This window comes from Populus alba, chromosome 17, assembly GCF_005239225.2.
Source record: "Populus alba chromosome 17, ASM523922v2, whole genome shotgun sequence".
NCBI lineage: Eukaryota > Viridiplantae > Streptophyta > Magnoliopsida > Malpighiales > Salicaceae > Populus > Populus alba.
Genome location: NC_133300.1, coordinates 20,788,446 through 20,801,975, shown reverse-complemented (window position 1 = coordinate 20,801,975; position 13,530 = coordinate 20,788,446). Strand labels below are relative to the sequence as shown.

General features: G+C 33.1%; 1 protein-coding gene and 1 pseudogene across 1 annotated transcript; one reads left to right on the top strand and one right to left on the bottom strand.

Moving 5' to 3' along the window:
- LOC118037206 (homeobox-leucine zipper protein HDG11-like) lies at window positions 1-5,135 on the bottom strand (annotated as a pseudogene).
- A 2,743-nt stretch (window positions 5,136-7,878) lies between these two features.
- LOC118037132 (isocitrate dehydrogenase [NADP]) lies at window positions 7,879-11,572 on the top strand. Its single transcript, XM_035043027.2, has 15 exons — window positions 7,879-8,069; window positions 8,420-8,463; window positions 8,570-8,679; window positions 8,879-8,916; window positions 9,023-9,100; window positions 9,188-9,241; window positions 9,319-9,420; window positions 9,521-9,612; window positions 9,701-9,804; window positions 9,929-9,997; window positions 10,085-10,200; window positions 10,365-10,399; window positions 10,792-10,934; window positions 11,037-11,159; window positions 11,263-11,572. The coding sequence occupies exons 1-15, from the start codon at window positions 8,021-8,023 to the stop codon at window positions 11,366-11,368; spliced, it is 1,263 nt and encodes a 420-aa protein (XP_034898918.1). The 5' UTR covers window positions 7,879-8,020; the 3' UTR covers window positions 11,369-11,572.
- Window positions 11,573-13,530: the final 1,958 nt, after the last annotated feature.

Here is a 13,530-nt window from a genome sequence, read left to right as displayed (position 1 = left end):
TCAATCCAAATCTGAGCAATTAAAGCAGATTTAATTTTCAGAACAGTGGTGCTGATGAGGGTATTCACTGTTGCCACAGATTCCATGTTGAATTCTGTGGAGGATGAGGAATTAGGGCCAGAGACCAGAATTTGGAAGGCTATTGTTAGGAGTGAACCTCCCGAGTTTGACCCAGTAGAACTGGTGGAACTAGAGCTGTTCCCTCTTGTGTCCATCGTCGCCAGATATTACAAAACCTGATGGAAGTATGGGAATGATTGATGAGTCTTCACCGCTTATCGCCACGTTCATGGCTGGAATGCCTACTGGAGCGTATACTACCATTGATACCGAGGAGTCTGTGCAGCTCTCTTGCAGTATCAGCATGTTGTTCTCAGCAGGAATGAAAGGCTGTTCTAATTTGATAGAAAAAAAAATCAGTAAACTTGCGTTGATAAACTTTCTGACAAGACATTGTTATATGAGGAATATCAGCTATTTTCTACACACCAGAATAGGAGAGAAAGGATGAGAAATTACGCGAATAATGGATATGCAGTTCCCTGGATCAGCCCCGTTGGAAATGCGTGAAATCTCACGCACAGGATTGCCATTCGACAGAATATCCCACTGTTGAAGACAATGGAAGGAAATGCTAATTTTTCCATTTCTGTAAACATCTGAATGTGCAAAACATGAACGTATCTATTGATCACAGAATGAACCATTTGTAAACCTGAGCTCGCGATTTCTCAGCTTTGAAGAAGTTAAACACGTTCTGAGGTGAGAGTGGAAGCCAAAAAGAAGTAGCAGCACTAACAACTGTGCCAATCGGCTGGCCTTGTTCTGCATTCTTACAAATAGCCACCCGAACTCCACTATTGTTCCCTTCAGACAATTTACGGAAATCCAGTTTTCCTGACATACTCAAACTTGAACAGAAAATCTTCACCATCCTGTGGGCTAGGTTTACTATGCTCTTTCTACCCTCAGGGGAAGTGACCACTGAGAAAATGGAAGATGTTAAAGCAGCAATATTGCAAAGATTGGGAATCAGAGAAAAGGAAAGGCCAAAAAATTGATTATTGTTACCTCCTCCGAGTTCTCGTGGAGGCACAGCTGTAGAGAAAGCGAGCCTCTCACAAATCCTCTGGAGACTAGCAATCCATCTTTCTGCCCCATACGCATAACTACCACATATGAGATCTCGGTACAGGCGGTGAGTTTGAATCCTATCATTCGCTTCCACATGTTCTACCCATATTATCTATCAAAGTTCGAGCAACAAGAAATTAGTCCTCCACGCGATTCCCGTAAATTATTGTCAGACAAGTTAAGATATACAAATGCCTGGAGACGCATACAAATGCCTGCTTGTGACAGAAAAAGATCATAAATGATATTTACCAGTGATGAAAAAGTTGGTATCATATTAATGAGGTTCTGCAGATATGCTTGATTTAGAATAGTCATGCTCATTTATTGATATGATCATTACACTAAATGCAGCCGTTAATCAAATCGTGTCCTGTTGTGGTAGAAAAAGAGTTCAAATATTCTGTTAAAAAAGGATAGAGATGCTAGGCTCCATTCATTTCATAGTTCATTGATTAACTGACAACTGCGCTTCCGAACTTCGTCGTTATTCGTCAGAATTGGTATCATTCGATGATTGTAAACTCATCAGGAATCAGCCCTAATCTGCTTGATCTAGGACAAGCAGTTCTCAGAAGTGCTGCTTGCTCATTCATTTGATAATTTCTGATACAGAGATGCAGTTACTAATCACCTTGGAACATCCATTAGGCATGTCTTGGATCATGCATCCAGAAGGAAGCCGCCAAGCGCAGGAAGGGGATCCGCTTTCTTTCAATTAGTCATAAGATACATCTGCTATCACCCATCGCCCAGGTTCAAGTTGCTGACAAAGGCGAAGGAAGTAAAATTCCCTAGGCGGAACCAAGGGTGATAGTATGTGCATTTGTTCATACATCTGCATTTAACCTCTTCAAATCAATACATAACTCATGCTTTCACAAAATTTAAGGAATGGTAGAAATAATTAGCAACTTAACATACCATCTGCAACGAACCATGACGGTTCCCTACTGTTCCAGCTTCAAGTACTTGAATTGTTCTTGCTTCGGTAACTATTGTCGGAAAAAGATCCACCCATTTGTTCTGTAAAATCAAAGCATATAGTTAAACTTGTTTCCTCTTTAGCAAAATATTATCTGGTTTTACAGGATGGAAACTAACAGCCAATAGTGAGCACTAACAGGATCCAAGAACATGTCAACCAAGTCCATTCCAGGCATGGTCACTGTTGCCGAATCCTTGGATGATTCGACACGAGCATTGCAACTTATGAAGTGAGCGGCCCTGGGGTAAATTCTATCATAACCGAGCCGATCAAGGATGAATCTTCCATCAAATGGAGACTTGATCCAAAAAGGCTCATTTACTCGCAAAAGTCTGTCAACTCATCCATGGCGCCGGCAGCAGTCTCAGCCATGAGTGCATTTTCCATATCTGGAATTCCTTCAAGTCTATATGCCAAATGACTAATGTCCGATCCTGGATTCCGTCCTAAATCAATGCCAGGGTTTCCCATCCTTTGATTCTGGACAAATGTTGGCAATTCTCCTTGTGAAGATCCAGCGTCAGACGTCAACAAATCAATCTATGACTTTGGTTTTCCAATATACTTGGCAAGAAGGATGGATACTTTTTCATGCTGCACAACAATCATAAGTAACCATCACCAAAACTAAATCCTTAAAACTCTCGAGACAAGAACCTTCATGTATCATTAAAAAGTATGAGGTGATATTAGAAAGGGAAGTTAGTTGAAAAAAATCCAAACTAGCCTCTTCTCTCAATCTATCATTTTCCTGCCTCAGTTTCTGCAAATTAAGTTGGCGTTCTTCTTCTTCGAAAGGGGGGTCTCCACAAGCTGGCCAAATCACGTTTTTCATTGCCTCTCTGATTGCAAGATTTTCACAATGAATGCTCTCATTTTCTGTCCGAAGAACTGAATTATCTGATCGCTCACTTTGCGCCTGCGAAATGGACCAGAAGGTATAAGAGCATTAGTCTATCATTAGTTAATACATAGATTAATTAAAAAATATATTTTAACTTCGATTAAAAAACACAAATACACATTTTTTCTATAATAACCACGGATCAGAAGCTAATTTATTTTTTTAAAACATCGTTTTTTCATGAAATTTATTATTCCAAAGAAATTAATTTTAAGAAAAGAAATGACGTACGGATTAATTGGGTTATGTTTTGATTCTAGGGCACTGAGTCTACTTTTTCTCTTAGTAGCATCTCCCTTCTTTCTTACCATTGCAAGAGCTCTCAGGTCTCAGCCCATAGCACAAGATCACACCACCTGCACCTTCCCTTCATGCATGCAATTCTATCCAGCACAAAAAAAAACCTAGCTATTCGTGCATACATCAACTTTTGGCTATAGTTCTATTAAATAGAATTGAAGTTCAATCATTTCGGTAATTTTATTGGAAAAACATTTAGTTTTGGATAATAATTCAAAAGATAAAAATTTATCTATTTTATTTTCTTATAAGGTATTAGTATTATTAAAGTTTTTTAGTTTCTTTTATATAAATAATTACAATAACCTTTTAGCTAATAGAAATTGTTGAATAAAATTTAAATATTTTATATGTCTCCCCGTAGTTATAATATTCTTTATCTTTAAGGAATATAAAATATAACAAGCCTCATTATCTTTTGTTTTTGGCTGTATTAGTTAGTATCGAATCTCAACTTTCCAAGTGGTTTTATGTTGAGCTGTTTGATTGCCATAACTAGAGGTCGTCAAAGACGTGTTTATGATAGAGGGCGATTTCTTATGAAGGAGGTCTTGTTCCAAAAACATTATACTTATTAGACATGTTCATGGAGGAGGAGGATGATTTCTAGATGAGGAGGTTTTGCCCTAAAAACATTATATTCAATAATTGATGATTGAGGATTCGCAAAAGTAGATTGCAGAGTTGCCCTATTTTTTGATGGATTGAGATCTAAAGGATCGGTAGATGGATGATCGTGACTCTACATGTTGCTTTGAGAACTCATATCACATCGCAATCGGAGAAGACATTCTCGTGATTGAGATGATTACCACTAAGATTTAGATTTTTACCGGAACTCTTATAGAGTTCAATTGACTTCACGAGGTAGAAGAGAATATGACATTTGGTGATCCTATTTAGGATAGATGTTGATTCTATGTGAATTTACGATGTTAATTTTGATGATAGTTTTAATGTTAATTATGACATAAATAATGATAATAATAGCAGCAACGTACAATGTCATCAATGACAAGCCAAAAGTTGAGTGTAAAGAGAACATAAAAAATATTCAATAAAATAAAATTGTTGATTTAGGCTTTGTTAATCATTTTAATTATAATTTTACTATTATCATAAATACATATTTGTTCAAAGATTATATGGATATAACATATATTGATAAAAAAATGTTCAACTTTGCAATTCATTACGCTAGAAGCCTATAAAAAATAAATAGTTTTTGAATTAATGTTTCTTATATATAATTTAACATTAAATGACTGGAGCTGATATTTAAAATTTATTATACCCATGAAGCAAGAAAAAATAAAGTTATAAAAGTCTTGATCAGACAATTACGAGATTGAAACAAGAATAAGTTAAACTTGATCACAAGTCATTTTTTTTTTATTTAATTTAGGAATTTTATTTTTTTATTTAGTATTATTAGGATTTTGTAATTTTTTTATCTAAAGAAAATGATTTTATTCAGTATTATTAAAGTTTTTTTTATTTTTTGACAAGTATTTTTAATATCTCCCTATGATTATAAGATTCTTCATCTTAAGCATCATTATTTCATCAATAATTATTTAGAATTGATTCAATAATAAAGAAAGAAAAAAGACGTGAACAAGTGGCCTTCTCACGGTAGACGTGGGAAAACAAATACAGATAGTTCGGATAAGCTGCAAAAGAAGACAAGGACTTATTTATTTATTTATTTGGAACAAGATATTTAATTTGATTTTTATTCGTGACTTAGACATATCCTCCAATACATTTCACCTTAGAGTCCAATTTTTCGGATTGGGGCTTTGTCATCGTGTTAGGTGGGATAGCCTGGTAGGACTGCACCACCCCAAAAATTATTGCCCATCATTAACACTATTATTACAATATGGTATCATGCTTTCTAATAATAATAATAATAATAATAAAAACAAGAAAGAACATTATCCATTTTTTCGATTTCGTAGCTTAAAATGTTTGGTTTCTTCTCTCTTTATTTTTATTTTTTGTTTTATAATCTTGGATTTAATCCTTAATTTGTAATTCTTAATCCCATTGTTATGTGCATGGATGTTTTCTTCATTTCTTTATATCCATTAGCTTTACCCACATAAAGTTTCAAGCTCTATCTTTTAATGTATTATTAAGATTGTTAGAAAATAAGACTTATTTTTAATAAATGTATAAGCTATTGTAAAAAAAAAAATGATATTCAAATTATTAATATTTTTTTTTGGTATAATGGACCACATTGCCGATCAAATATAAAATCTCTATTAACTTTTTTTAATCTTTATAAACATTATTCTTTACACTATCTCGAGCTAGTTCAAAAAGATTATGGTTTTGGGTTTTGATTGGTCTAATAATGATGAGGAATTTACAGGACGAATTAGTTCAATTCACACGTGAAAAGTAGAGGAAGATCTTGATTTCGTGGAACATACCAAGACCTGATTTTTTAGTAAGATTTGAGTTATAAGAAAAAAATCGGTTAAAAAAGAGCTCAAATTTTATTTTCTTATGTTAATATACAATTTAGTTAAATATTTCTAGTGTTCTATAACATAAAAAATAAAAATATATTTAATTGTTGAGATAGAGATGAAAATGTATATAAAAAAAATTATCATGAGATAATTTTAAAATGAAAGACATATTTATTATTATTATTATTATTATTATTATTATTATATCTTCTATATAAGTTAAGTGATGGGGAATAATGAACAAAAAAATTAAATATAAGAAAGAAAAAAGTTTTTTTTTTTTTATAAAAAGCTAAGAATTAAAAGTAAAGAAAGAAAAAAAAAATTAGGAAGAAAAAAAAAGGTTTCTCATTTATTTTTTAATCTAGATCAACTATTTCTAATGATTAACCTAGAGATTTTCACAAGTCTTGATAGATTATTTAATTGTAAGAACAATTAAAAACTCAAAGTTTTTATACGAAAGGTAATACGAAACAATGAATGAAAAAAAATTAAAACAAGAAAAAAAAAAGTTTTTTAAAAAACTAAGAACTAAAAGCCAAGAAAAGAAAAAATCAAGAAAAAAAAGATAATTAAAAAAGGAAAGTCTTTTTTTCTTCTGTCTAGATCAATTATTTCTAATGATCATTTTATAGACTTTCACAAGCCCTAATAAGTCATTTAATTATAATTAAAAATTCAAAGCTGTAATACCAAAGTTAATGCCAAAAAAAAAAAAAAAGAAAAAAAAATATTTTTAAAAAATAAGAATTAAAATTAAAGGAAAAAAAAACAACAAAAAACTTTAAGAAAAAAAAATCTATCATTTTTTTCTTTGATATAATAACGAAACAATTCTCGAGCATAGTTATTAGATAGATGGTGTTGCTATCATATAATCTTATCCTCAAACTGACAAAAAAAAAAAAAAGAATTTATGTTTGCCATGATTATCATATCGTTGTCACCCTTTGTTTTTGTGCTCCAAAACTTTATTTAGTTTCTACTCCCACCTACCACGAGAGAGGAATTTGGGACAAAGTAAATGGTGCTCGATAGAAATGAGACAGGGAGGTTGAAAAATTCAACTCAAGATGGTCAGAAAAATCAATTACTAAGATAATTTACCTGCTACAACATTGACCAATTTAAATATTATTGGGACAAAAGTTATTTTCAACTGATGTGAAAATTAATCAAAAAATAATTAGGATAATTGAATTACAAAAACATTATAAAACCAAAGATAGAAAGTTTTATCTTCCATTCAACATTATTGATGTCTATTATGAGCACATTAGCAAATAATTTCTCCTTAATGTACCTTTTGATTTTAATAACTAATAAATATGAAAGTGAGATCATAGGGTTCTTCATGAGCAACACATAAGAAGTAGTTAATAGTTTTTCATTCTTGGATCATGTTTTATACATTGAAAAGGAAATCTTTCTTAATGAATCTCTAGCAAATAATTTATATTGTGTGAATGAATAAGAAAAAATTATTTATCTTAATATCTCATCCATTTAAATTCAAAATAATAATATATATATAAATATATTATAATTATTTAAGTTGTGAAATAATTTGTTTCCTGAACATATTTTTAACATCAATTAATATTATAATTATTAAATTGATGATGAATTAATTATAAATTAACTAATTTATTTTTATAACCTAGATTAAATTTTAAAAAATTATTTGGAAATTAATACAGTATAACTCAACAAGTCAACTCATAACTTAATCAATGCAATTAAAATTTAAATTAATTTTTTTATATAAAATAACATTATTTTAACTTTAAAATTAAAAAAAATATATATTTTATTAACTAAGTCAATTTAAATTAAATCAGAACTCATGACTTGTGCAGTTTAATACATTCGAAATATCTATTTTTTATCTTTTCAAAAAAAAAAAAAAAGAAGCCCAACATTGAATAAATTTGCCATGCTGGCATATTGGTGGAGAACGTTAGGTTGGCCAAATGTGTAATTCAAACAAAACACAAGGACAAAGTGATTAGGAGGACAAAACACTCCCCAGTTGAATATACTTTTAAAGTTTAAACCAGTTCCTCCTTCCTCTTGTCTTTTCTCTGCTCTCTGTCTCGTTTTCCTTCTCTGCTAATTTACGGGAGGAGAAAGATAGAAAGACAACATAAAAGTTTCAATCTTTAAAACTCTTTGAGCTTCATTAAAAAACAAGACAACATAAAAATGGCTTTCGAAAAGATCAAGGTTGCTAACCCCATCGTTGAAATGGATGGTAAGGTTTTTGTTTCTTTTCTCATTTGACGATCAAATCAATTTTATCTGTTTTTTTTTTTTTTGTTCTTGACGAGTGAAAGTCTAGATTTTGATTGGTTATTAGTGATGTAGTAGTGTTATGAAGTGAGCATCTTTGCTTTTGGAGATTCATGAAAGTTTGCATCTTTATGTTTCTTTTTCCAAAAAAGTTGATGGGGCATGGCTAGGATCCGATGTTGAATCTGGGTTTGATTGATCTCTTTATTTGAGATCTGGGTTTTACTGGAATCTTCATTTGTTGATCACAAAGACAGTCCTTTTCTTTCTGTGTTTTTCATGCTGTGCTTGTTTGTTATTGTGATGACACAGGAGATGAAATGACCAGAGTTTTCTGGCAATCAATAAAGGAAAAGGTGATTTTAATATTTGTTTGTACATTTATGATTTGGATTGCTGGTTGCTGAAGGTTTGAGTTAATTGATTTAATTTGTGATGCTGCTTTTGATGTGATGATGACAGCTTATTTTCCCATTTTTGGAGTTGGATATCAAGTACTTTGACCTTGGCCTTCCTCATCGCGATGCCACTGATGATAAAGTCACTATTGAAAGCGCAGAGGCTACTCTTAAGTGAGTGTTTTGGACATTTCTATATGAACTCCTTCAGACAAAAAAATGTTATGTATAAGCTCCTAACATTGATCGATCCTTCTTTTCATATTCATGAGTATTTTGGTGTACATAATAGGTTATTAGTATTAAACTAGCGAAGGTTTGACTTGACTCTGATCGCATTGGGGCCTAACTTTATTAAAACAACTCTATCTAGGTACAATGTAGCAATCAAGTGTGCAACTATTACTCCAGGTATGCATTCAATTCTCTTGGGATGAACATTGACGTAATGAATATGGAAATAATTTTTTCCGAAAATATCCTTACACAAATCTTATATTCAATGTGCAATTGACAGATGAAGATCGTGTCAAGGAGTTTAAATTGAAGCAGATGTGGAAGAGTCCAAACGGAACAATTAGGAACATTTTGAACGGTCAGTGGAGTTGCACTTGAGGCAGGCTATGTGTCTACGTAAAAGTTCTTTCATATTTTGCTCCAATAACATCTTTGTTTTCTGCAGGTACTGTCTTCAGAGAACCAATTATTTGCAAAAACGTTCCCCGCCTTGTCCCAGGTATTTCCATTTTCTTAATATAGCAGCTCAACACTTTCTGTGGTGGACTGGGCTTTAATGATTGTTGCTGTTCTCAGGCTGGACGAAGGCAATTTGCATCGGAAGACATGCTTTTGGTGATCAATATCGAGCAACTGATGCAGTCATCAAAGGAGCTGGCAAACTCAAGCTAGTGTTTGGTAAGCTTTTTTATCGACTCAGCTTTTTTTTCAGAATTGTACTGATTAATTTCCCATTTGTTGGTCTTTTCTCATTTCTCATTTATCTTTCAATCTGCAGTGCCAGAAGGACAGGATGAGAAGACAGAGTTGGAGGTGTACAATTTTACAGGTGCTGGTGGGGTGGCATTGGCCATGTATAACACCGATGAGGTACAACTCTGCAAATTCTCTAATGATTGTCATGCACTGAAATGCAGAAAAATTAATTTTCCTTTTTATTCCTGAACCTGAAATGCAGTCCATCCGTTCTTTTGCTGAAGCTTCTATGAACACTGCTTACCAAAAGAAGTGGCCACTTTATCTCAGCACAAAAAATACTATCCTTAAGAAGTACGATGGAAGGTATGGCACTTTCATCGCTCTGCATACCTTTTAGAACTTTATACTTGGCTTTCTTGAACCTACCTGCACTATCATTTGGTTATTTAGTTGATATATCATCGAGTTTTTTTTCTATTAAATGAAGATTCAAGGACATCTTTCAAGAAGTCTATGAGGCTAACTGGAAATCAAAGTACGAGGCTGCAGGAATATGGTGAGCGACCTAGTGTCTTGCGCTTGAAATGATGTTTGTTTTGGCTGCATTTGTATTTATTAACAACTCGGATGGTTGAATTGTAAGGTATGAACACCGACTCATTGATGATATGGTTGCATATGCTCTCAAGAGTGAAGGAGGTTATGTATGGGCATGCAAAAACTATGATGGGGATGTGCAGAGTGATTTCTTGGCCCAAGGTATGTGAAACAGACTGTTAACACCTGGAATATTCAGCGCACCAAAACTTTTGCAGTGTGCTTATCTTATCCCTCAGAATTTGGATTGAATTTGGCTGCTATATTAATTATTCATCTTGGTAGCATTTGCTATATTAATTATTCATCTGGCTGTGTTTTTACAGGTTTTGGATCTCTTGGCTTGATGACCTCTGTATTGGTATGATTGTAGACCTACTTTCTTGTTTTATTTTTTCAGTTGTCGTTTGTTTCAATTTTGATAGTTGTCTCTGTTACTCTGTATTCTCCCTGTACTCCTGCAGCAGAGTAATGCTCTTTCTTTATTAAACTGTCTTCCTTCCTTTTCTCTTTATAAACGACTTTTTACATACATAAAGCATTGGTCGAAGCAGTTTTTAAGGTTCGATAATTTTCATATGCAACAGTTAATAACGTGTTATAAGTGTATGATCTAACTAATGTTTAGTTATAAGAAATAGGTTATTGCTAGTGTGGGAGGGAGTGATTTGCAGAGAGAAATTGCAGTAACATCTAAGAGATAACATATTGTTTGCGCTCATCTTTGACTTTGTTGAAAGTGGTATGGTTCAGGTGTGCCCTGATGGAAAGACCATAGAGGCCGAGGCAGCCCACGGTACAGTTACTCGGCATTACAGGGTTCACCAGAAAGGTGGTGAAACCAGCACAAACAGTATTGCCTCTATTTTTGCTTGGTCAAGAGGACTTGCCCACAGGTATATATTTATGATTTTGCAAATCTACACTATTGGTCTTGAAGCATCTAAGAATGCTGGAAGCAGTGGTCAAGAATTGAAACGTGTTTTTCTTTTGTCCAGGGCTAAGTTGGATGACAATGCTAAACTCTTGGATTTCACTGAGAAACTAGAGGCAGCTTGCGTTGGAGCTGTGGAGTCTGGCAAGATGACCAAGGATCTCGCGTTGCTTATCCATGGATCTAAGTAAGCACCATCATTAAAAAAGTGCTTTCTGAATGTTATCAATGTTTATACTCTGCTTTATATGATGTTTATGTGTATAATGTTCTTCTTCTGTGTGATGCAGGGTTAGTAGGGATCAGTACCTCAACACTGAAGAGTTCATTGATGCTGTGGCCGAGGAGCTGAAAGCCAGACTTGGCAGGCAAAGTGAGCAGTGCATTAAAGCTTGATTCGAGCTTCTTATTGGAAGGAAATAAAGGAGATGAGAAAGAAGGAAGAAAGGGGATGATTAGATGATTCATGAATTTAATCAACTCAGCTTTATTTTTCCTCTCTTCGGTCCCTTGTTTGATTTTATTTTCAATTTGGCTTTTTTCGGCCAACAACTTTGCTATAACGTGTTTTTGATCGTATTCTCTGCTTACTTGCGTTTAGGGCTGCTTTTTTCTCGTTTATTTTTGATCTCTCGGAAGGAAAACAAGAAAAGGACAGTCCTAAACGAGATGACAGTTAAATAAGAAAGTGATATAACCCTACTTTATATTTATATTATTAAATAAATAATTTTGGTGTAGTTTGTTTCTTTACCAGGGTTACAATTCCTTAATTAAATCTCTAATCAAACTAAGAAACTTGAAAATAAAGAAAAAAACAATAAGATTTTAAGCAAAACTTGAAAGATGAATATATGAATCTCAAATCAAATAAAAAAAATTGTAAATTCAATTTAGAAATATAGCAAATTTTAAATAATTATTTTTTATTTTAATTTGAAGGCTTTTCTAATCTTTAATGGATATAAAATCTTAGTCCAAAAGAAAATAGGGTTTAAGAACACATTCGCAGGCGAAGGGCACTCTGTCATATTTCAAGTGTGGTTTTTTTAAACTGTAAAAGTATATACCGCCGGAATTATGGATGGAAAAAATTCCGTTGGTAAGCTTGACCTTAAATTACCGATATGAATATTCCTTTAATAAATCTGTTGGTTTAAACGTTCTGGCAGTGAACTACGAGAGCAGCAACATGGAACAAATTGAAGTCCCCGAATAACCATCAGCAGAAACCCCAGCGAAAGCTGGGAAAAAAAATCAGACAAACATAGAATTTAATAATGATTTAGCAAGTTAAATTTGCTAAATGAATTAGTTATCTTTTAATTAGGATGCAATATCGTGACGTACTCTGTCTTGTTCTTTTTCTCTGGCAAAGCTGATAGAGTTCCATTTGAGATCAACTCGCGCACATGACACAAGCCAACATGTTCCAAGTTGTTGTTTGGATATCTGATGATTGTATGAGTCCATGTGCCATCCAAGATTGCCCCAGTAAGAGATCCATGAACTTGGGGTCCCTGTAAAGAGAAGATGACATGGCATTATAACTGCGTAGGTTGTTTAAAATGCAGACAGAGCCTTCAGCCTTCACCACAGGGCCTTGAACAGGAGTTGGAACTGTCTGTGATCTATTTATTATATTGCATGAAGAATATTCATCCATTCATCATTAAGTATTAGAGCAAGCATGAGGTGATAAAAACCAAATGTTCATCAATATCTAATATCCAAGTAAAGGCAACACAATCGCCTGCAATTTTACTTTCTGACATTCCCTTATTCCTTACTTTGGTAGCAGATAATTTATCTCTTATTTTGGAAACAAACTTCCTAAGAATGTATCCTTTAACTTCCTGAGCAGCAAGCACAACAGTATGAAGAACGTTTGTACAAAAGCAAGTGATGATGTCTCTGTCAGAATCTGAGGTGCTTTTGACCTATCCTATGTTAAAATATGAAGAGTTGTCACTTGTGATAGAGATGATGTACGTATTAAAAACTTGTTTTAAAAATACCAAGAAGTCTTAAGTTGTATGAAGCAACAGTGCATGAGTCTCCTTTATCGTAAAAAGGACAAAAAAGTTCAAAAGAACAAATTTATATATCTGTATGTATGTATATATATGGATGTATATGTTCACTTACTAGACTGTGCTCTATAGTCTATATATCAAATAACAACAAGGGAGTCTGCCAATTTTGAATTAATTTTTTAACAGCTTATTAATTTTTCTTGATCAACGAATTCAGGACATTATTGTTTTATAAGGTGGGGGCAGAATGCTTGCATACTAGAGTGGACTGGCTGGATTGTATGTAAAGAAGATTACTGAACTTAATTTATTTGATAAGTAGAACTTCTATTTACAAGGGCTCTAAAAGGTGGTTGGTGTTTGTTGATACACGACATTGCTTGGTGACTTTAATTTTTTTTATTAACAAAATAATTAATTGAAAAAATATAGATTTTATTAGAGTTGCAATCTAGTAACTTGAGAAAGAAAATTAGAAATTTCAAATTAAACACTGGTCCAGATATTTGTACTCGGTTTGTT